The sequence below is a fragment of the Mustela nivalis genome (genome assembly GCF_964662115.1).
Source record: "Mustela nivalis genome assembly, chromosome: 8".
Taxonomy (NCBI): domain Eukaryota; kingdom Metazoa; phylum Chordata; class Mammalia; order Carnivora; family Mustelidae; genus Mustela; species Mustela nivalis.
The window spans coordinates 77,641,400-77,666,263 of NC_139027.1; the positions used below are offsets into that span (position 1 = coordinate 77,641,400).

The 24,864-nt window shown below is 46.2% G+C and overlaps 1 protein-coding gene across 7 annotated transcripts in view; it reads left to right on the forward strand.

Annotated features, from left to right (window-relative positions):
* The window catches only part of PRKCE (protein kinase C epsilon), a 516,689-nt gene that overhangs the window by 238,911 nt on the left and 252,914 nt on the right, over positions 1–24,864 (forward strand). The window contains exon 1 of one of the 7 annotated variants that reach the window (XM_082746983.1): positions 16,984–18,019. The exons of the other annotated variants lie outside the window; for them this stretch is intronic. Within the exon in view, the coding sequence (XP_082603109.1) occupies positions 17,977–18,019 (43 nt within the window). The 5' untranslated portion in view covers positions 16,984–17,976. Of the gene's footprint in view, positions 1–16,983; positions 18,020–24,864 lie in introns of those variants that run through there. 7 annotated transcript variants of the gene reach the window in all.

The window sequence follows — 24,864 nt, forward strand, 5'->3', positions numbered from 1 at the left end:
TGCCTTCTCAAGGAGAATGTACGGAACACAGCCAACATGTTGAATGTCTTAGATATTTCAATGTACGTCCATCATTGGCCTGTGCTTTTCTAAGGATCCTAGGTTGCTTTGTTTTTGAATTCCTCCCTGCCACTCCTTGTTAGTTTTCTGTGTCATGAGTTACAAAGAGATACCTTAATTTGTGATAATTGTTTGTGTGGGAGCCCAAGGATGACTTCAGTTTCTCTTTTGAAGTCAGGTGCTGTTCTTATCATCATTACTTGTGGTTCAGGCAACACAGAGTCACGTTCTAGCCTCCAAAGCTGTAGGTCTTCCAACAGCATCACCAGGAGGGCTGGGGAAAGTACAAACACAGAGTGCAAGGCCTCACCCCCAGAGTTTCTGACTGTAGGTCTGAAATGAAGCTCCAGAATTTACATTCTTTTTTTTTTTTAAGATTTTATTTATTTATTTGAACAGAGATCACAAGTAGGCAGAGAGAAAGAGTGGAGGAAGCAGGTTCCCCACTGAGCAGAAAGCCTGATGTGGGACTCGATCCCAGGACCCTGGGATCATGACCCGAGCTGAAGGCAGAGGCTTTAACCCACTGAGCCACCCAGGCAACCCCAGAATTTACATTCTTAACAAGTTCTCCGGCCAAGGCCGCTGGTCAGGGGACCACACTTTGAGAACCCCTATTTTAGAATAGTACTTCTCAAACTTCTGTGTGCCTTTAAGTCACCGAGGGAAGCTTGTTAAAATGTAAATTCTGATTCCAAAGGTCTGGGGTAGGCCCCGAGATTCTGCCTTTTTAACCAGCTTCCTGGTGATGCTGGTCTGTGGAGTATATTTTATGTAGACAGACTTCAAAGCAGTGCCTCTCAATTTAGACTGCACATTAGAATTGCATGAAAAGTGGAAAAATGAGGAAGGAGCAAGAAGAAGAGGGAAAGAAAAAAAACGAGTTTTCTGCCGCCCCTGACCCAGAGCAGAGTGGAGTCTGGCCGTAGGTCTAGCTCCCCAGATTACTGGATATGTACTTGAGGCTGAGAACCTGGTTGTCAAGGTTGTGAAGTTGTTGAAAGTCTGTCCTCAAATGGAGTGTTACAGTTTTGAGTATTCACCTAGTGATGGGTCTCTAACTGTGTTTTCACATTTGAATCATCTGGAAAGCTCTAAAAGATACCGATACATGGAGGAAATAATATGCCTGGGATTTGCTTTAAAATAATGTGATGTGTTAACTGGAACTTTAGAACTTAAAAAAAAAAAAAAAAAAAACCTTGGGAGAGGTGGAAATGGGTGAGGGTATAGATTTGGGCTGTCCAATATGTAGCCCCCAGCCACCTGTAGCTTTTTTTTTTTTTTTTAATCTTGTTTAAAGAGTATTTCTTCAAGGGAGAGAGAAAGCACAAGCAGGGAGAGCTGCAGAGAGCGGGAGAGCTGCTCCCACTGAGCAGGGAGCCCGACACAGGGCTCTATCCCTGGACCCCAGCATCATGACCTGAGCCAAAGGCAGATGCTCAACCGACTGAGCCAGTCAGGCGCCCCTGCCTGTGGCTTTTTGCATTGAAATTAAAAAATGTTTAAAAACTGATAATGCAGGATGCCTGCGTGGCTCAGTGGGTTAAAGCCTCTGCCTTCAGCTCGGTCATGATCCCAGGGTCCTGGGATCGAGTCCCGCATCAGGTTCTTTGCCCAGCGGGGAGCCTGCTTCCTCCCCACCTCTCTCTCTCTGCCTGCCTCTCTGCCTACTTGTGATCTCTGTCTGCCAAATAAATAAATAAAATCTTTAAAAACCCACAACTGATAATGCAGTTCTACCATGACACCAGCCACCTTTCAAGCACTCTTAGTCACATGTAGCTAGCAGCTCCCATATTGGACAGCACAGATAAGGAATATTTCCATCCCTGCAGACCATTCTGTTGGGCAATGCTGGTGTGCGAAATGTGATTGGCCATGAGCTGATAACTGTTGAGGCTGGTTGATTGGGTACCTGCGGTTCACTTTTTTCTTGTTTACTTTATACATCCTTAATTTTTTTCTGTTATAAAGTGTTTTTAAAAGATGCCTGGGCATAGGGAGTATGGCCCAAGCATCAGCAGGCTTTTGGCAGCTCTCCAGGTGATACCAAGGTTCAGCCAGGGTGGGAACCTACGGGGCTAATTGAACGGGTGGGCTTAGGAATAATGAGAGCCAGTAGTGTTTTTGACCTATGTGACCTTTGCTCCATTGCCCGGTCACTGTTTTTCCTCCCTCGTCTGGTTAATGAGGGTGGAGATAGTTATCCTGCTTTCCTCTCCCATGTGTAGCAAATCTGGAGAGAGAAGAGTTGGAAAGGCTTTCAAAATTGTCAAGCACTGAATATGCCTAAGAGATTTGTTGCTTTTCCTTGTTCCACATTTCGCCACAGTGAGGCCTTGGAGTAGGGTAATATGATGAAAATCGTAAATAAAATAGTGTAAATAATATCGTAAATAAAAATAGGGGAGACCCAGTTAAATTTGAAATTTAGCTAAATTACAAATAACTTTTTAATATTTTAGTGTAAATATGTTTCATGCAATGTTTGGGACATATATATGTATATGTATATATATTAATATATATGTTTATAGATATAGATATACTAAATGCTTATTTGTATTTTATGTGGCAACCCTGTTTGGCACTTCTTTCCCAACTATAGCCTGAAGTAGGTGGAGGCCCTGAGCTTTTCGTTTATAGCTGTGCATCCTTGGAGCTACCATTGTTTTGGGGGATTTTTCAGATCGCTATGATTTGAGGTCAGGATAACAGATTTGGAGAGTTTGCTTTTAAAATTCAGTGAAGGAATATCCATTTGTTTAGATTTTTTATTTCTTTCACCACAGGGTGTACAATTTTCCTCTTATTGATCATGTGCCTATTTTGTTAGATACAGATCTGTTTATACCTGAAGGATTTTTTTGTGGGGGGGATGCGGTGCTAATGTGTTTTTAATTTCAAATTCCAATTGTTCGTGGCTAGGATCTAGGAAACCAGGTGCTTGTGTTATGTATGCAGCCTTGCTCTAATTGCCTGTGAGTTCCAGAGAGGCTTGTCAATTATTTGGGATCAGCAGTTCCCTGAGGGCGGAGTTGGGTGTAGAGGGAGTGATGAACAGGTAAAGCACAGGGGATTTTTAGGGCATTATTACTGTACTTGTGTACAGTAATAATGGACACATTCACTATATATTTGTCAAAACCCATTGAACATAACCATACAGAGTGACTCCTGAAGTAAACTGTGGAGGCTGATGTGTCAGTATGGATTCATCAGTTGTAACAAATGTACCACACTAATACAGATGCAAATCCTAGAGGATTTGTGTTTCTGGGGGCAGGGGATGTTTCAGAACTTTCTTACCTGCTGTTCAATTTTTCTGTAATCCTAAAACTGCTCTGAAATCTATTTAAAAAATGATAGAGGGCTTTGGTGAAATGAAGATGCCCAGGGTCGTCATGTTTTGAGTCTAACCTCAGCTGAAAGGGTGACCTGCCTCGTTATTCGATTGTGTGACAAACCTGGATTTCTTTGGTTTCTTCTTGGTGTGTAGGTTAAACATTTCATGTTGGTTTTGGTTTTGGTTTTTTTTTTTTTTTCTCCCTGTCTTTCAGGACTTGACTAGATATATAAGGTGCTAGCCTGTGTTTCTAGAATACAAATGAAAGAGATTCCAGTAATGATTCCAGCATTCATAAAATACCACCTTAGAATCCATGTTACAGGGACGGTGGCTAGGAAGGGAAAGAAGGAGTGGAAACCTCCATTTCTTCCCTCTGGAAATGGGGATGATAATTCTGTCTCTTGTCAGGCTGTGGTGATTAAATGAGGTGAGGCGTGTCAGGTGCCAGGCACCATGTGAGCGCTCGGTGATTACAAAGACACTGGATCTTTGAAAAGAGTAAACCCAGAGGATCAAGCGCTCTTAGGAGGAGCAGGCTTTCTGGAAGATGGTGAGTGAATGCCGTTTCCCCAGCCATGTATGGGCGAACAGTGGAGCCTGCTGACTGGGACACTGAGGAAGGGATTTCTCAGAGAGTAGAGTGTCCCCCGCCAGGGGTTCCCAAATGCTTCTTGTCTGCAGAGATTCTGGGGTGTCCTGTTCCTCTCAGAGGGACTGTCAGTTGGATGTGGAATGAGAAAGCCGAACTCTCATGAACCATGGAGATGGGGGAGACCCTCTCTGCCCCACTTCCTGCCCCTAGAGAGGATCTCATTTGGGAATGGCTCTGGCTTTGAGAGTATTTTATGCCCTCCCTGATGGGTGCAAAGGGAAGGCCCAACAGGTTCACACATAAGCCTGCAGCTGGGGCCCAGGATCTTTGTGTGAAGATGCATTTAAATGGGTAAAACCTTTTACCTGTTGGAGATTAAACACTGTGAGACCTGTGGTTAGATAATCCAGCACTAAGGAAAAAAATATAAATAATTGCTCTGTTGCTTTGTACTTCTCTTGATAGAAATTAAAGCTTGTTTTCTCAGCAGCAGAGCCGTTTTAAAAACGTTTTCTGAGGGGTAGTTGGGGTTTTTTTCCTGAGTCCTTGAGAGCAGGTGATTTAGAGGCATCTCTATAGGAGATTAAATGGAATTCAGGTAAACAGCTGAAGGTTTACCTCGGATTAAGTGTTTTTTTTTTTTTTTTTTTTTTTTTAAAGCCATCCTAAGGGGTATTTTCCTTTGCAGAGCTGAGGGTACAAAGCAGAGGCTTTGGAAGCTGGGTCAGGGGTGGGGAGCAGACTTCCCTGTAGTCCCCTCCTAAGAGAGTGCCCCAGGGATGGGAACAGGCCTTTTCGTGCCTGCTGGAATCGTCCCCTTAGGCACTGAGATGTTTGCTGTCTGGGTCTGGGGACCAAGTGGAGAAGGAGCAACCTGGGGGATGTCGGACCAGCTAGACCAGTGATCCAAATGTACTGAGCGCCAACCTCACACCGGGCACTGTGGTAGACACTCGGGCTATAATGTGGACAAAACATGAAAATCCCTGCCCTTGTGACACTTTCATCCTGGTGAAATTCTGGTGAAACTCTGGGGGAGTCAGACCACAAACACAGTAAGTGACAGTGTGTTGCCTAATTGTAACTGCTAAGGAGGAAAAAAAATGAAGAAAGGAGGATAGGACTTTTGCGGGGTGGGGACCCTGAGATGTTAGGGGATGGGGGAGACCTTTGGGTACAGTCCTAAAAGAAGCAAGGGGATGAACTCTGCAGGAATGGGAAAAGAACATTCTGGGCAGAGAGAGCAGCAAGTGAAAAGGCCCTGCATGAAAGGAAGCCAGTGTGCCTGGAGCAGAAGGAAGGAAGAAGCAAAAGGTACGAAGCAGGGTCCGAGGTTTATGCAGGTCTTTGCCCTGAAGTAAGGTGGGGGGGGGGGGGCTGGAAGGTTCTGAGCAGAGGAAAGGTGATCTGGGTTTTAACAGCATCATCCTGGCTCCTGAGACAGGCCAGCAACAGGAAGGTGGTGGCCTTGATCGGTGTGGTGGGGATGTTAAGGGGTTGGATTTTTTGATACATTTGAGCTAGTGAGTGAAGAATTTCATTGACATGTTGGAAGTTGAGGGAGAAATTAAGGGTGATCCCAAGAGTTTTGATCTGAGCAAGTGTCTAGATAAAGTTGCCGTTAATGGGTATGGGGGAAACTGAGAGGGATGGGAGATATTTTGGAGCTCCACTTTGGTCCCATTTAATTTGAGATACCCGGGAGATGTTGAGGGCAGGTATCAAGGAGGCTGCAGGATGTATGTATGGCTCTGATGTTCAGGGGAAAGGTCTGGGCTGGAGATGGGAACTGAGGAGTCATGAGCAGATATATATATATAGTCTATGGAACAGAGAGCGTGACACCTGGGAACTGGAAGGGTCCTTAGTGGCTGCCTGGTTCAAACTTACCATCTTGTAGAAGATGCAAAACTACGACGTAGAAGTAAAGGGTAGTACCTGGAGTTAGTTGGAAAATCTGGATTAGAACCCAAGTCTGCCAAGACCTACCACATTGTCAACCTTTTTGAGTCTTGACCCTTCCCTCTGTATAAATAAAAACAGGGCACCACTCCCCTTGTCGTAGCTCTATTGGGAGGGCTAGGTGATCTAGTGGTGTGGGGTGCTGGGGAGAGGAGCTGGAGCTTAAAGAGACTGTCCACATATCAAATCAAGCTACTGTGTCGGGGACTTCCTACTTCACACTCCAGACTTAGCCCAGCCTTCTGTCTTTCCAGCTCCTCCTCCTGGGTCAGACCTTTAGGGTGGTTCCTTCTCTCTGGGTCTCCTCCCTTCCCTGCCTTTTCTGGGGGTAGGAGTATATCATCAAGGGGCTGGATCTGAACTTGCTGGCTGGGCTACTCTGTAGGGTGTCACCTAAGTTCCAGAGGGCTCCATTCCTGCTGGTGATAAACAGAGGAGGCTGTGGGGGCTTCTGTAATCACCTTGCCCTTGAACTTGAACCTGTCCTCTCACCTGCCACCCTGCTATCTTCAAAAAGTCTTCTCAGCCTGCAGTGGACTGCCAGCTCTCATATAGGCCCTCCCTGTGGTAGGACAGAGCCTCACGGACCTGTTTTTCCAGTGTGTCACTTGCCTCTGAGCCAATTGCCACCCTTTTGGGCCCCCCCCTGCCTTTTACTCTCTGGTATGGGTCCTCAGAAGAGTCACGTGGCCACAAGATGTGTCCAATATCCAGCTAAGGTGCCCCACTTGTTTTATTAAGGTGTCACTTAAGGAACCCTTGCCATTGGGTTATAAATTCCTGGTGATTAAATGCAGCCGGTGGCTTGTCGTTCCAACAAGCAGCATTCCACTGTGTACAGGGGAGGGGATTCCTGCTTTCTGCCACTGTTGGCGCTGGATCTCCTAGATTTCAGAATGTGCTACTGAGCAGAAGGCACCTGGGGATATTGGGGAATTAAGTGCCTCATTCTGTCTGTCTGGTTCTGGCTTGTTTTAATTTGGGGGTGTAGCTTATGTCTATTTGGCCTTATTGCAAGCAGGTGAGAGTGTCCTGTATTTCTTATTTCGGTAGGAGGAAATGTATACATACATAAATAAAGGAATTTGTCATGAAATATGTATGCACATATGTGTGCACCTATAAATAAAGATCGAAAACCCCGAACAGGTGCATCTGATTTCCACATGTCCTCCTAGAAGCTGCAAGATTAAGCATTTGGGTTGTGTGAGGATGAGGGACTCCAGTGCACAGGCCCTCCGGGCAGCCTCTCCCCGCACACCCCCCCACCCTGGCCATGGGACCCAGCGCGGAAATGGTACAGTAGGTCTGAGAGGAAAGAGCAACCAAATACAGATTTGCTTGTCCATTCATAGGGAAAGGCATGCATTTGAGGCCAAGGTGCAGTCAGCAATATTTGTGGTCAAAATCTCCCAGTCCTCCTAATCTCTGTCTTGGTTAGCTTCTTCATTGATTGCCTGGAGTCACAATGGTTTAAAGCTTGCTAATTCAATGCTTACAACTCTATTAAAGACTCTTCATGTTGGGGACCAGCTCTGGGGTCGTATCATGAGGAGGATGTTGGCGTACCACAGCCCAGCTCTGGAGGGAACCAGGAGAGGGTCCACAGGCTCTGGGGAAGAAAGCTTGTGGGAAGAGACCTCTGGCATGTAGTAAGCCCTCAAGGTAGCCATCTCCAATGAAAGGGAGGTTACGTAGATGAGGGATTTGTTCATTTTGTCCTACGTAGATGAGGAAAATAAAGAGCAGTGAGGTGTAATGCAAGCTCAAGGTAAAGATTTACCCACAGTTAACCTGGCTGCTTTGTGAAATAATGATCTTGCATCCCCTTCAAGTGTTCATGTAGATGTCCACTAACCTTCCATCTACACGGGGTCTAGCAATGCCTGGGAGCTTGGAGTTAATGAGTTTTCAACATGGTTGTTTTAAAAGTTGAATGACCTAATGTCTTTTCCTAGTTAAAAGTGCTGAGTCTTGCATTTCCCACCATGCTGGGCAGATACCCAGTCCTCAGAAAATGCTAAATAAATAACAATTGTCCAGTGGGCAGATTTCATAATTTGAAAATTAAGCCCATTTCTGAAGACTTTGGTAACTGATGGGAATAATTTCCTATGGGGACTTGAAAATCCACTTTTGCATCCCAGATTTTGGTCCCTCCATCTGGGGAATGGAAAATAAGCCATGCTTCTCTGACCATCGCTGACTATGAGTTTTAAAAAGAAAAAGAAAAAGGAAGAAATAACAGTGACCCTGAAATCAACAGCGGACTAACTGGTCCCCCTACTTTCAACCCCTCTCTTATTTCATCTTTCACAGTCATGCCTGAATGATTTTAAATGCACTGCTCATCAAATTACTCTCCAGCTTAAAATCCTTCAGCAGTCCCCTATTCCCAGCAACATGCAGATCCACATTCCTTTATGAGAATACAAGCCCTCCACCATCTGGCTCCTGGGTTTCTTCACAGGTCACCTTCAGCGTATCCTTACCTCAGAATCCATACTTAAGCCACATTAATTCCCAGATGGACCAAGTTGCTCTTAGATGGACTTGTTTTTTTATTATTTGTGCATAAGTCTATTGTATTGCAACTTGAGATCCTAGATTGTGTCTTCTATGCTTCTTCCAATACTTTTCCACCATCTAGGATAAATTCTATGATTCTTTTCTGGCCTGCCCCTGTGTGGTGTGGCTAACCCTAACCCCTCTAGGCTCTATTTAGGCCTTATCTCCCTTCCATCTCTCTCTATATTTCCCTTCCATTTCTATTTAGAAAACTATTCTGGGTCAGGTCAACAGCTTCTGATTCTTTGTTAAACCTTGTCTCTTATGCTTAGCATACTGCAGGATTTTTAAAAATCCATTCTCACAATCCTTGTCTTTTAACTAGAATATCTATATCTACTTATATTTAATGTAATTGCTGATGTATTCAGGTTTAAACCTAACATTTTATTCTTTATTCATCTACTCTTGTCTGTGTTTCTTTTTCCCCTCCTTTCTTGAATTTTTAATTAATTAATTAATTATTATTATTATTGTTCTTACCATGTTCTCCATTTACTACTCTGGAAAATGTTCTCTTTCTATTCTTTTTTTTTTTTTTTTAATTTTATTTTTTTTTTTTTAAGATTTTATTTATTTATTTGTCAGAGAGAGAGCGAGAGCGAGCACAGGCAGACAGAGTGGAAGGCAGAGTCAGAGGGAGAAGCAGGCTCCCTGCGGAGCAAGGAGCCCGATGTGGGACTCGATCCCAGGATGCTGGGATCATGACCTGAGCCGAAGGCAGCTGCTTAACCAACTGAGCCACCCAGGCGTCCCTCTTTCTATTCTTTTAGTGATCAACTTGAAATTACCACGTAAAGATACTGATGCCTACTTTTCAAATTTTAATCAAACTTTTACCTTATTTTCTGATAATAAAAAGATCTTAGAATAATTACATTTATTTTCCCTATGCTCACCTTACATGCTGTTGATACTAAAGAATTTTAATTATATTAAAGGAAAGTATAAAGCATTACAGTTTTTTTTTTTTTTAAGATTTTATTTATTTGACAGAAAGATCACAAGCAGGCAGAGAGGCAGGCAGAGAGGGGGGCGGGAAGCAGTCTCCCTGCTGAGCAGAGAACCCGATGTGGGGCTCAATCCCAGGACCCCGAGAACATGACCTGAGCCGAAGGCAGAGGCTTAACCCACTGAGCCACCCAGGCGCCCCTTTTACAGTTCTTGTTTTATGAAGCCAGTATTTTTGTCGATAGTGCCATATATTTACCACTTTCTTTGCCCTTTGTTCTTTCTTATACTTTAAACCTACCATTTAAGATACTTCTGCCTAAAGCACATCCTTTATAAATTCCCTTACAGTTCATATTTCAGTATGCTGATGGCAAACAGTCTTAGTTTTGCTTAAAAATATTTTTCATCATCTTTATTCTTGAATGATTTTGTTGTTGTTGGTGGTGGTGGTGTAGAATTCTAGGTAGGGAGTTACTCTCTTTCAGCTCATTAAAGGTATGATTCCACTGTCTCGGATTGTTCTCATCAAGAAGTCACCTGTCAGTCTGTCACTCTTTAGAAGGTAATATGGTTTTTGGCTTTTTTTCAGGATCCCTTTAAGATTGCTCTCCTTATTGTTGGTGGTGTACATTTCAATAGTGATGTGTCTAGGTTTGGCTTTTTATTCTTTCTTCTTGGAATCGAATTGGGTTTTAAAGTTATATATTGATATCTTTCAGAAGTTCTGGAAAATTATCAGCCTCTGTCTCTTCAGATATTCCCTCTACCATTTCCCTTTTCTCTCTCTGAGATCTCGAGTATATGACCTCATTTTCTCTGTGTATGCCTCTGTTCTCTCTTCTGTATTCTCCATCTTTGTCTCTTCATGGTATACTCTGGATAATTTCATCTGATTTTTCAAGTTTTTCTTCAACTATATCTAAGTTAATATTAAATTCTTGAGTTTGAAATTTGGTACTATATTAACTTCTCCAAATTTCTGTTTGGTTCTTTCTTAAATCTCCTAGGTCACTAGTTTTCCTCTACCTGGCACATATATTCCGAGTGGTCTTTTTAAGATCTTTTCACATTATAAGCATAGTTTATAGTCTGACAGTTCTAATACTCAAAGTATTCGTACTTCTGTTCTTACTATTGTTTTTTTTTTTTTTTCAGCTAGTTTTTATTCACGGTGCCCTGTGTCCTTGTGGACTCAGTTATCTTTGGTTCATTGAGCTGGTTTGTATTTAGGACCTCTTATGAAGGTGCCTTCCTCTAGTGTTTGTTTCTGCTTACTGCCTGACATGCCAGTTGAAGCCAAATTTAGGGTTTGAGTCTTCTGTCATATTCCATCCAGATCTAGGCTGCTATTTCTGTTTTAGTCTGTTTGGGCTACTTTAACAAAACACCATAGATTGAGTGGCTTATAAACAACAGAAATTTTTCAGAATAGTCAAATTCCCTCAGGGCAAAGTGGCTCCCTGGGTTCCTATTTTTCCTTCTGTTTCCCTAGTTCTTGGCTACTATCTAATATATACTTTGATACTTTAAAGAATAATTTTATCTGACTTTTTAAAAATCTGGTTGTTATTTTTAGTGGTACAGTTGGCTCACATAACCTAGTAACTAATACCAGACACTGGAGAGCTCTCTTTGAAAGTCACTTCTTCAGCAGAGAATTGGCGAGGTTTAGTCTTAATTAGGTCTCCTCCATATACACTTTCATAACCCTGTTTTTATCTTCATGACCTTTATCTCCACCAACAAATTTATATTTATGATTTAAAAACCTGCTGGCTGCTGGTTGTGAGGGCAGAGCGTGCATGTGGGTCCGTGACTAACACGATGGCTGGTTCATAGCAGGCAGACCATAAATACCTGTTCTCTAGAAAAATGAGTACAGTGGAGTATTTTGTTGGTTTGTAGGGACTGGCTAGATGCAAAGGACTCTGGTCGTACAAATCTAGTTCTATCAAGATGCGTACTTTGTCACATTTTCATAGATCAGTAAGAGAACTAGGTATTAACAGCTCAGAACAGCACTTTCAAGATTTCTGGGTGCATTTGCCTTCAGGGACTACAGCTGGCATCTGAACATGCCCACCTTCTCCTGTTATGTGCACTATCTACTGGAAGAAGCCAAACCACAGAATCAAGGCAACCCATATATAGAACATGCTGTGTTTTAATTTTGTCCTGTACATACTGAAAAATAAAGGACAAGGCACATGTGCAATCGAGGTGTACTCAGTTAAAAATCTCCATGTGTACGCATTTTAAATTGACAAAATTTCCAGCCTCATTACTATATTTTGATAACATGTAACGCTGATTACCTTTAAGTGCCCAAGTCAGAAGTGCATGAATATAGCTGTCATTATTTCTGCAATTTAAGGTTTTGGGTTCCCAGTTCTGAGTAGGTCCTCAGTAAAGTGCATTAAGTAATTCTAGTCAATATCAAGCAACTCTCACATAGTGTCTATGACATGCCAAAATGGGGAGCCTAGCGAGGGGGTCAAGCTCACAATCAAAGCCAAAACCAAGACTCAGGTGTTTAACCACCTGAGCCACCCAGGTGCCCCTTACATGGCTTTTCTGAAGCTTCCCTGGGCTGTGTGCTACTGTGCACATTAGCCAGAGACGTAGAAGGTCGGTGATAACTTGGGGACATCTGGAGCTGTTAAGTCATCCTTGTATTCTTCAATCCCAGCAGCTATCGGAGGACCCACCCCCACAGAGTAACCCATCCGTAGCCTCTGTAAAAGCATTCTCCTGACTTCCGCTGGATTTATGAATTATTTCCAGAAAAAAAAAACAATGTCAAGACTGGCTGGCGAAGGGGAAAGGTGTTTCTGTGGAAAGAAAAGAAAAACATACTTTTTTTTTTAAGTTTAAAGATAAAATCACTACCTTACAGTGGTTTCTTCTCTTCTCACCTACTTCCTTCCCATCTCATGGAGATGTAATTAATCCTATATGGAGAGCAGACTCCAGATTTCAAGGTGGGGCTGTCAGGTTGTACACCTCTGTGTAGAAGCCATGAAGGGACACCGTGAGGGACTGCGACTTCCTTGCCTGATGGTCTCAGGCACACAGTGGTCTGAGGCTGTGTGACACTTGGCAGTTTCTTCGCTGAATGGGTTACCCTGTGGAGTTGGGTCTTCCTACCGCTGCTGGGATTAAAGAATCCAAGGATGATTTAGGGACTGGCATTCAATGACTCAGGAAGAATGATGTTCGGGAAATTCTCGTTGCAGGATAAAAAGACATTGAGACATTCATCACCTCCTCCCACACACGTTTCCTCACCTTGCTATTTCATGGACATTTTTCTTTTCCTGAATGACCCCCAGAATTGGTCTTGTTCTCGGTGACTTCCTGAGCCCTGAGGACCTGTTCCCAAATGGTGGAGCAGGATGAAGAGGCAAGTGAATGGGAAGAGCCTGCCTTGTGAGTTAGATTTTCACGATCCTGCCCATGCCTTTGGGCCTGCCCTGAACTTTCCCTTCTCTGACTTTATGTGGCATCTCTGAGTTTGCTGCTTTCAGGGTCACTTTGGCTTCTGTCATCAGCCCTGGCAGGGCAGACCTGTGTGGAGGAAGGCAGGCTCCATTCAGCAGGATTTGGAAGTTGCTAACATTGGCCACTTCTTGGAAATATAAAGGCCTGCCATTTGTAACCCAGGCCGAGCCGGACGGAAACCACATGTCACAGGAGTGTGTGGTGATGACCAGTCACTGTGAAACTAGCTGGCTGTCTGGGCCTTAAATCTTGGCTGGTAGAAATCTTCCTCCTCCTTCTCCTCCTCACATATTCACATTCATGTCTTAGTTCTGTTTTTAGGCATTCACCCTCACTGCCACAGCCAGCCATTGCCTGGTCATTGTGTGTGTTCACTGCATTTGAACCCAGCCATTTGGGGGCTACCCTAAAAGATAGCTCATGAGTAGCGTCAAGTATGGATTTTGATTTTTGTAGCAATTAACTGGACATTGAGTTTGCATTGATTGAAAGCTGCAGAGGGCATTTCAGAGAGGACACTGAGGGCCTATTAGGGACAACTCTCAGCTGGCCTCAGAGTATGGGTGAGTGCCCCAGGCCCTTGACATGCTCCCAAGCTGTGGCTGGTGGCTAATGCCCTGAGGGAGCCAGGCCTCAAGTATGGAAGGTGCCTGGGGTGAGCTGCCTCTGTCTTAGGGTTTCGGATAGAGCCACGACTCTCTGCATTTGCCTTTTTGGTTTGCCCCTTCTCCTTCTCCTCCTCTTCCCCTTCCTCCTCCTCCATCTCCTTGCTCCTCTGTATGAGGTTTTGCTTTTCTTGGACAAGAAGAGTTACTTTTGTACTGTACTTTTCGTGCATTTGCAACTCTTCTGCATGAATTGAAAGGGAACTTTCACTTGTACTACTACAGAGCCTCTCCCATCCCTGCATGGATGGTGTCAGTCGGTATCTCAGGAGGGAGCCCTTCTCCCACACTGTCCTACTGTGGGAAGGGTAGGCAGGGCTGGCATGTCCATTCCTGCATGGCCACTGTGGGCACAGGAGGTAGGGGCTTAGCACAGGCAGCAGAGTGACTGGGAGACTGTCTCCCTAGCATCTCCCACAGAGATGCTCAGCCTCCAGCTTTGGGGAAAGGTCCTGGCAATCTCTCCTTGGATGTTGCTTCCCTAATTGTCTGTGTTCTGCAGAGCTAAAGTTTATTTATTTATTTTTTCCTTCCCACAGAGCAGCTTGGCATCTGTGAGCCCACTCCAGACCTTCTGGGGAACAGAGCTGGTGTTTTTTTTTTTTTTTTTTTTAAAGATTTTATTTATTTATTTGACAGAGAGAGATCACAAGTAGGCAGAGAGGCAGAGAGAGGAGGAAGCAGGCTCCCTGCTGAGCAGAGAGCCCGATGCGGGACTCGATCCCAGGACCCCGAGATCATGACCCGAGCCGAAGGCAGCAGCCCAACCCACTGAGCCACCCAGGCGCCCCCAGAGCTGGTTTTTGACAAATGCCCTGAGAGTGGGTGGTTCTGTGGATGGCTTATCGGCCCTTGTCTCTGCCGTGCAGAGACAAAAAGGTGTCCTTTCTAGGATACCTGTTTTTGCAAATCAAGACTGTTGTGAACCTCTGGGGGCCTGAAGCCAGCCCTATTTTAGGTGGAGGAGACAGCCTGGAGAGGTGCCTGGAATAGCTGCCAGGAAGTGGAATGAGCGGGTTTCTGGGTTCAAGACCCAGAACTGACCTGCCCGATGTTCCCAGAGGGCCAACCAGATGCCAGTGAGGAAGGAGGTCTGGGTTCAAGTCCAGGTTCCCCCATCGAAGCCCCTGGGGCTCCGGGCAGGACATGTAGCCTTCAGCATCTCCGTTTCTCTATAGGTAAAATAGGAGCAGTCCCTGTCTCTGGAGTGTCTTATCTTAACGCCTGTGGCAGAGTTACAGGAATAGATGGAGGCCGCGTGTGTCCTGTAAATGGATGGAATGGTACAGCTGCAGAGCACTGAGCCTTTACGGCTTCTTGGTGACAGAGCGGCACTGACACTGAGCCTTCCGGGGGTCCTTGCCTGTAGGCTCTTAAAGGAATTCTGAAACATGTGTTCATGGCTGTTTTTTCCAATTATAAAGGCATACTCTGGTTAAAAATTCAGCAGGACAGAAGGGTATACAGTGGAGAGAGGAAGATACCCCTCTCCCCCAGTCAGCTTGGTTATCCAGAGAGGACTTCGTGTTTCCTTCTTCTGTAACCTTCCAGAAACTGAGCACATGTACATGCACACAGACATGAACTTGTGTAAGTTTATAAGCTGCATCTAATCTCTCAATGATGGGCTCTGACCTTTTTTTCACCAGGATCCCAAATCATGAAAACCCTGGTCATTCCCAGAATTCTGGTTATTAGAAGCAGTGCCATAATGAGCAGAGATCTACTTCTATCTTGGTACCCCTAGATTTAAAAAAAAAGAAAAAAATGCTGAGAGCTGTGCTTAGCAGCTCAACACTTTCAGAATTATCTCCTTTGCCTTTGGCAGAAAGAATCTCTCCTCAGAAAGAATTATGTTGTTAATACTGTGGTTTTCCACTGCTCCGCCCAGTTAAATTTAATCACACCATGTGACTTCCAAATAAAATGATGTGTGTGTCTGGAGGGAAGGACCTGACAAAGCTTCCCTTTTTTTAGATCCACGAGAATACAGCAAAGCTCTCTTCAGGCAGCGCTTCTGCTTGGGACACTCATGTTTGCAGCTAACTCTTCAGTGTCCTTGGAAGAAGCTGTTGCCATTCACTGGATTGTCGAAGGTGGCTGTGTGTGTATTTTAAAACATTGTCTTCCTACACACATACACACAAAAAAACCTGGCCAACTTCAGTTTAAAAAACAGTTCATCTGCATGAGTTCCTTTATCCCATTGATTGCATGTGGCCCGCCTGGCTCTTCGGACAGCGCTGAAGCATACATGCCCGGATTTCTTTGCCTGTCGTTGACCCTGTATGGAGTTTAGTTCTCTGGTTCAAGCAAACACTTCAGACCTAAAGTCAATCTTCATCCTCAAGTGAAGATTTTAGGGTTAGAGCAACTGCAGCAATCTCATTTTGTAGTGTGAATATTTTCTTTTATGTTTAAAAAAAAAATCACAGATTTGCAGGGTTTTAGTGCTTTGATTTTTATGTGGCTATTTTCCAAAAACATTATGTGTAAGACCATTTAAAAAGCTAAATCTTATTTTAAATGCACTAGAGAGGCTTAAAAGAATCCTGTCAAGGCACGTGTCTTGTTTTAATGGAGGCTTTTTGGTAACGAAAAGTGCAGGCACCCAGTGTGGAGAGAATGTTGGGCCAACCCCTCTTTAAGGCCTGGATCCTTTCCTCGGGACTCTCTGATTAGTGACCTCCCCATCACCCCCTGCTTTTCGTTCCAGAGGCCTGCCTGGACCTCTTGCTGCCGACCCAGCTCTTGCTGGCAGGTCTAACCCTCACCTGTGCTGGCCCGTGGGATCTGGACTCCACATGCTGGCTGACTTCTGTTCTGGGTCCTGGAATGCTTGGCGTGTTGATTGCAGAATGGTCCTTAGCCCCGGGAACTTCGGCAGCATGGTTCTCTGTCCCCTCCTGTCACTTGCCCCAGGTCCTAACCCGCTGCCCCTCTACACACTGAGCTTCTTTGCCTTGATCTGGCCACTGCCTCTGTCCTGCCTGTTGAACTGCTTCCTCCTGAGAGCCCCTGGCCTTGCAGCTTTGTGTTCTCTTAGAGCAGCATTGTGAGATTGTGTCCAGAGGATTGGCTCCGAGGGGTTGTGGTGTTTTAAGGTTAGCAGTGAAACAAACCTGCCATATTGATTTCCTCTTGTGTCAAAAACTGAAGAAACAGAAATGATGCTTGCTTAAAAACCAACAATAGTCACAACAAAACCCCAGGACTGTGAAGGTACAGGAAATATCACAGCCATCTTGCGGGACAGCACAAAAAGACAAGGGGCATGAAACAATCACCCTGCAGTGGGTCTCGATAGTACTGTTGAAATGAGCTTTTTTTTTTTTTTTTTAATTCTTGCCAGTGCTTAGCTATAATCTACAGGAAACATTGCACTTCCATGCTCTGGTTTTTTTTTTTTTTTTTTTTTTAAATGAGTCTCCTAAAACTTTGTCTCTAAATGCCAATATGCCAAAAATTTAGGAGTATTGAAGATTTAGCAGGTATATTTAGAAGTGTAGGAAAAAGGTTCTCTTCTTGGTTATGAGTTCTGGATCCTAATAGTGATATGAATTAGTGGCAATAAATGCCATCCTTTAATAAGAATACCCTCTCCCCACCCCTTGCCCGAAGACCTTCTAGATCCCTTCTTCCTTCCTATCCCCCTATGGGGTGGAGGATGCCACTGTCCCCACTGGGCAGAACAGGGATCTGCAACTCACCGAGTCTAAACAGCACGGGCTACAGTTAGAACCTGGGTATGTTGCTCCTTCTGGTAAACTCTGCTGCCTGGGCTCTCCATGGTTTCTATCTCTGGTGGCATCCAACATCTAGTTGCTGCTCCAGAAGGGGTTTTGGCATCATTACATACTTGGGAGGCAGGCATCTGTGTTGACCTGACCCACGATGCCCGCTGGGTTGCAGAAGGCCACCTTGGCAGATTTTAAGCATTGTACCTCCCTTCAGGTACAATGGGAGGCTTTCTGCCTGGATGGAATGTAGCCCGTGACTGTTGAGAATCCCACAGCCATGAAGGTGAGACTGAGAGGTTGCACCATCCTCCCTGACAGGCAGACTGGGTTGTTGATCAAGTTTCGGCTGCAGAATGCCAAAAACACTGTAGCAAACTCAGGGAGGATTTATTGTGGGGAATGGAATGGCTCAAATTATGACGAGCTCTGAAGATACGGTTCTCAAGGTGGAAGGTTCAGGAATGAGTGTCCCAAAGCCATGCTAAGGAGCCAGACCACCAAGGAGGCTGCTGCCTCATCTACGGTGATGAAGGACCTTCTCCAGGACCACACTGGGACTGCCGTGCTTGAGGGGCTGCCTTGATGAAAACCAGGCCATACGGCTGCGATCTGCTCCTTCACATGGGTGGGTGGGTGTCCTAGTCCTGCCTCTTTACACCATAAAACTGGCCCCTGCATGCTGGAACCTCGGCTAAAACCACGGTAGAAGAACCAAGTACCTCCTGGATTTGCTTGCTGAGGAAGGAGCAGCAACCGAGAAGCATGTCCTTCCCTCCCTTTTGCTTTCCAGATTTCCCAAAAGTACATCTGAATGGCCACACTGAAACCCAGAACCTTAGCTGTAAGAGATCTGGGAAATGTGGTTCTAGCTTTCCATCTTCTACAGACAGGTGGGCACACAAGGAGGAGGGTAGCATGTATGTTGAAAACCAATCCTTTATATCCCCCATGCTTGGTGATCAGTAGAAACGACCTTGATTTTCCAAGTCAACTGACAAGGACAGAATGGAGATTACAGCCATTATGATCTGGATTATGGAATCGTCACGAATCTTTTGGGGTTGTGTGTTGACTCCAAATAACAAGCTGCAAAGAGTTAAAAGGGGCTAAGGCCACAGGTTTGTCCTCTGGCTTCTGCTCAGCTTCTCTGGGACTAAGAATCTATAGCTGCAACATCCCAAGGGGGAGTTCTAGAGAACTCTAATCTCCCCGGATGCTATTAGGGGAGACAATACATTATGGGATCTAATCGCTGTCTTTACTCATGTGTGTGTGAACGTCTCTTTGATGACAATACAAAATGCATGTGGTCACAGGAAAGCCCCACTTTTAAAAGATGCAAAAGTAGTGTTTCCCCACATATGTGAGAAATACAGTATCAAAGAGGAAGCGAGGGAGTACCTTGGAGAGGAGGTTTATTTCCATGGAGCTGACCTTTCCAGTAACCTTGATCAGGAACATTTACCATGGAAATCATTTTCCTAAAGGGAGGACAGTGCTCTGCTCTTCAAGGACAAGCAGGAAGGAGACCTTCCCCAGTCTAGTGAAATGAGCCTGTGTGGTGGATAGAGGGGATTCTCTTAGGCGCCCAGATGGCCCGAGTGTCCTCCCCAAGGCCCTCTAAGGAGGTCGCTCTGTGATTGCTCGGGGAAGTTACAGTAATGATGTGTTCAGCAGTTGTAGGCCTCATCTCTGTGTGTTGCTGTGTAACCAAAGTAGGTGTAGTGCAGGGAGGAAATTGCACTTAAAGGTGCCAGGTGAGGGAGCTCAGCGTCTCCTATGAGCATCTTGGGTAGAGGCAGGGGGCAGTGGGGATGTGATTGCAGGAGACCTCCGTGAGGGACAAGGTGGCTGCAGCTGAGGGCGAAGCAGAGCCTGCTTCTAAGACTCTGCCACCTGGGTGGCCCAGAGCCCAGGGATGGTGACGAGAATCAGACCAGCAGTAAATGTGGTCAGATAGCACCCTCCCAAAATCCGGTGATGCAGAAGAGGTTAAGAGAGGACCCCTCCAGAGATTAATGTCTCACCTACAGTTCATCTTCAGCAGGTTCTCATTTTCCACCGTAACTTTCTCAAGCCAGTCCTCTTTGAAGTTGAAGCCTTGAAAAAACGTACCACCTTTTTGCAATGTCTGAATGTGCCCCGCTGTTTCTGGGCATGAGATGGGCTCCCATAGGAAGACAGACAGACATGCCTTAAGTAGATTTATATGCAGATTGCCCAGGAAGGGGGAAATGGGATTTATAGGAATCTGTTAGTTTGGTGAAGCGTGGAAGTTATGTGTCTGTACAGTCAGGAGCATGTTTCTGACTCCTCACCTCTTCCCGTGTTCTGATTTCTGAGCCTGAGGTCTTGGAATGGATAGCAGTTTCCTGTGTATACAGAGGCATATCCTGGGGTCGGTTGCTTGCTCCTCCGGTCTCCGAAGGAGTGGAAGGGGGCAGGGAGCCCTGTAAGCTGCATATGGGTATAATAGCCAGGCTACCGCCTTCTGGGCTCTTTGGGCTCCAATCCCTCCATGCCGATTCCCTTCCTGAAGCACCCCACCCCACCTCCACCCCATAAACTCTTGAATAAATGGAGGTTTTGCATTATCACTAAATCTAAGCTTTTCCTAAAAACTTGGGGCTTGCTGCTTATTATCTGTCCTGAGCAATTACTTATCCCACTGTCAGTGGAGATTTCCAGCCCCTCTCCATTCTTACTTAGCCCAGCAAGGACAGCCATTTAATTTTTATATTATTTCATCTTATAAAGTGTGTATTATGGAAAATTTCAATATTTAAAGAGAAGGATAAAATACATCCCCGTGTGCCTATTCCTAGCTTGAGTTTTCCACTCAAGCGTGGACAGTCTTGTTTAATCTCTATGTGTACCCGTTTCTTCTTTGCCCTGGATGATTCTGAAGCAAAAAAACCCATCATGAAATATATTGTTATGTTACTCTGCTAGCCACCTTCTTTCTTGATGTTTTCTTCTCCTCCATGTTTTTACAAGATTTTCTCAATGTGGCAGCACTAAGGACTTTGAATTCCCATGAGAGGCTTTTCAGATCTTGCCTTGGATGAATAAATGCAATTCAGATCCCTCTGTAGGTATATTCGGAGTGCCTGCCCAGACTGCTGTGCTAGTGTGGGAGTGGGTCAGGCTCCGCCAGGCGGGGTGGAGTGAAGCCACAGATGTGGGCCCCGTCCCAGCCATTGCCTCTAGCCCGGTCAGCCCATGGAACACTGGCTGATACAAGTGAGCATGATGGGGGGAGTGCCCGGTGAGTGTCTTCACATGAGCTAGAGAGGTTCAAGGGGACAAGAGGCTATGCCATCTGGCATTTGGGAACAAGGGCTTTGAGGAGGGGCACAGAGCACAGATTGGATTTGGTATTTTTATCAGTGTGATCCCAACTGAAGGAATTTTTTGGGAGGGGCTACTGAGTAACTTAAGAGCTCCAGGCTGGAGAACCACACTCTGCCCATCCACAAAAAGCTCAGCCCGAGGGGCTTCTCAGCCGAGAAGCGTTGCATCTTGGTCACGGCCCCTGGATGTTGGCTGTCGCAGCGGATGCCTCCTCTGGGATTGACTCCTAATCTGTCCCTGTGTCCTTGTCACCCCCTTGAGGTTCAAAGTCCAGTGGGGACCGTCTGGGGGAGGTCACACATCTGAACAGCGGCTGCAACCGGGAGGGGAAGAGGAGAGTTGGCTCCTTCAGTTTCCCTGGAGACAAGGGCTCTGCCTTCCGTCAGGAAGCATGCGATGGGCAGAGGGTCCTTCTCCGAGAGAAAAGGATTTAGATGCTAAGTCTGCAGAAATAGACGTGTCCACTCTGAACATCCCTGTCCTCTTGGGCTGTTTCCTCTCCACTGTTTTCAGCACCCGTGCAGGATCTTTGTTTTCCTTAAGCCATTTGCATTCGCATTCGGTGCTCCTGTATTTCTGTTCCCATGGCAACTGCCAGAGCCCTGGTGCCCCTCACCAGCAGGTTCCTCAGAGCATCTCCCATGCAGGTTGCCACTTCTAGTGTCTCCTGCCCACAGGCCTCATACTCGCTGCCACCGCTGCTTCCATCCCCACAGAACAGCATGGGGGCTCGAAAAATCTTTGCTCTCCTCCTGTTGCCTGGATGATAAAGGCTGACTCCTTACATCGGCCCTGCCTTCCACAGTTGACGTCTGGCCTCCATTTGTAGCATTTTCCCCATGATTCTGGGAACCCTCTTCCCTGGCTGAGTAGGTCCACAGATACACCCTGTGTCTTGCTGGCTCCATGCTTTGTTCACTGATTGATCTGTTGTCCAGAAGGCCTACCCCACAGCTCCCTGCCGGACAAAATCCCTGTTCCACTCAGGTTCTGCGCAGCTGCCCAGAGAGAGGCTCCTGCTTGCAGTCAGCTCCTGGGGCACACGTGTGCATTGTTCAGAGGGCCCTTTCCTGTCTCGCATCTGTCCACGTAGACCGAGGAACTCATGGAACAGCATGCTCTCTGGGTCTTCATATTTCTCTCATGTGCCCGCACAGTACGGAGCACGTGGGAGCTCACTAGATTATTGATGCTTTATTTTTTCAAAGAAGGGGTGAAGAGGAGAAACATTTAGAAACAGGGAAGGTCAAATATAAAATGCAAAGGTAGAAATGCATGGTCCTAAGTTGAGGTCAGGGACGCTGGAATGGGAGGTGAGTGTGGGAAGATGGGGCGGCAGGGTATTTGCTCTGATTGTGGTACACCCTTTGGTCGTTGGCTCCCAGGGGTTCTTTGAGTGCCCACCTGGTTTAGAAGCTGCTCCAGGGGTGGCCAAGAGTCAAGCAGCAAGGTATTCTGGAGACTTATGCATGGTTTTGTATAAATAGAGGCAAGAGTGGTGTGAGCTTAAGCAACATTGGCTGCTTAATGGCACACACAGATTTAATCGGCACACAGCCGATGGCAAGGGCTGTCCTCCCAGTTTGCACCAGCCTGGAACTTGGAGTTCCATCATTGTGCTCTTTGCAGCAGGAGAGCTCGGCAATGTGTCAGTGTCACTAATGCACCCTCCACCCCCTCAGCCCAGGCTCACTGGTGACAGATGACTTCTCAGGGGTAACATCTCCAGGCACTCAGGAAATCACTGTGACTCAGCCTGGGCCTCCTGCCCGCTTTCCCATCAGCCTTGTTCAGCTGTTCAGAGAAGTGTTGAGGGGGGCCCCCAGTTTGGGCTGACTCTTCACATCCCTCCCAAACCCTGAGGGCCATGTCCACAGCAAAGTTCAAGTAGGGAAGAATGAGAAGGAAGAGTTGGGGCAGTGAGAGTGTTTGGCTGGGCAGTGGGTAGAAACAAAAGAAAGAAGTGACCTGTGCCTCCTGAGGCTTCTGGAGAGTGGGAAATGGAAGGGAAGGGCCATGAGCATGACTGCTATCCCGGCGGGGTCCATGTGGACTCAGAGGAGAGGCTGTCCATCAGGATCAGCCTCTGTCTCCCTCATCATAGTCTGGCTCCCATCTTTCTGCTCAGGGTGTCCCCAAAAGCCCACCACTTCCTGCCTCAAGGGTCACTCCCATTCGGACACTCCTTCAACCCCTCTGCAAACACTCACTTGAATCGTGGGTCCTCTTTGTGCTCACCAGCCAGGCCAGAGCTGGTGAGCCTGGAGCCCGTTTGTGGTGTGTATGCCCTTGGGCACAGAGCCCTGTGCCACACAGCCCTTGGGAGCCAACTGGCAGGAGCTTGGACTTGGGGCCATAGTCCTGCCTCTTTGCTTCCAGGTGAAGGACTTCTAACTTCAGTCTGTTCACGTGTGGAAAGGACGCACTTGTATCTCCGATGAAAGAGCTAACGTGTGCGACACCCCCCTGCATACAGTAGGTGCTCAGCACCACAGACTGTCCAAACAAGCACCCACCCCTCCTGTGTCCTGCAGCCCAGACGAGTCACCACACAGGATCAGTACACTGAAGATAATAGCTGTTCCAGAAATCCGAGTCTCTTGATGGATGGTAATAGAAGTTGTCATGACTGCTGATTTTGAAGGTTTCTTTTAGAGCTCTGACTTCAGCCTGCCAACATTCAGATCTAGAACCGCTGGGGGGAGCCTGGAACTTGTCTTTCTCAGAAGGATTAAGGAAGTAGGTTGTTTGATAAAGGAAGATTAAGGGAACTAATTACTTTGCTGAGCAATGAATATCTGGTTAATGCCAGGTAGAGGCCTCTTAAGAGAGGAAGTTAAGCATTCAGTAAAGGGAACAATAAAAATTAATAGGGTAAACTTAAGAGGAAAAACAGATGGAATGCCTGGAGTTAGATAGAGTGTTCTGTGGTAACAACAGGGACCTTCTGAGGTGAGGCTGCAGGGGAGGGTGTCCGGGAGGCCAGCTTTCTGCCCCTTCCTCGGTGTGTGAGCTGGTTTCCTTGGGCCCAGGATGGATTGATGCCGGTTCTCAGAGTAGATGTGAAGACAGGGTCTGTCCGTGTGCATGAGACACTCTTCAAGTTGCCTGGCCCATGGTGGGATGATGTGACCACTTCCCCCTAAAGCAGGGGGGAAAACCAGGCCATTTTCAAAGTGAACTCCGTCATCTTCTCCTTGTTTCTGTCTCTGTCCTGGTAAATTTAGGAACTTAAGCACACAGAGGTGCATGTTGAGGGCATTAAGTTGTAAGGGTTTGGCTGCATGCTGAAGAGAATCCCGAGAAATAAAATTGTTGCAGCATAAGTGGTGTAGATTGGGTATCTTTTCACAAACTGATTTCTGTTCTGCTTTGTTTTCAGTCGTGGTCACGCTGTGGGGTATAGCTGTGATCCTCCAGAAGGGATACAGCGGCCACAGCCCTAGTTCCCCAGCAGCGGGGAGCCTCTTGCTGGTGATATTCGTTTTTGGGGAGCTTCCAGAAGAAAGTGGGACTTTCTCCTAGAGCTTCTACTCTGCAGTACGAGGAGGCCAGCTGTCTCCCGGTGTTCTGATGGCATTCAACTGACATCAGACTGTGTGGGTAAATGGTGCCTGTGACCCAGATAGACAGCCATGTGGTGATTTTTAAAGAGTCTCCATAGGACACGAGCAAATTCATTCTTTACTTCTAAAGTTTGGTTAGAGAAAGAATGCTGTTCTCAGTTTATGCAAAGTGATCATGTTTTATTCATCATCTGGTAGAAGTCACTCTTCAGGCATGCAGGGTGGATGATGTAAGCTTTTCCATCTCAGCTGAGTCAGCTCTTGCCAAGCCCTTGTGCTCTGGCAGGGCCTGGGGAACTCAAGCGGAGGAGGAGGTGCTTACCATCCCAGCGGGTTAGGAAACTGGGAGCTGCCTTGGCAAGATGAGACTCAGCACAGGGGTACACAAGTGCTGTGGGGCACCAAGGATGGAGCCGCTAAGATAGAAAGGTGGGGCGCAGGCAAGCAGTTCTGGAAGAGCCAGGGTTTGTGCCGTGCCTGAGGTTCATAGCATGAATGTATGTCCACAAGGAAGGCCTCAGGGGTAGAGGAGCACTTGACAGAGAGTCCT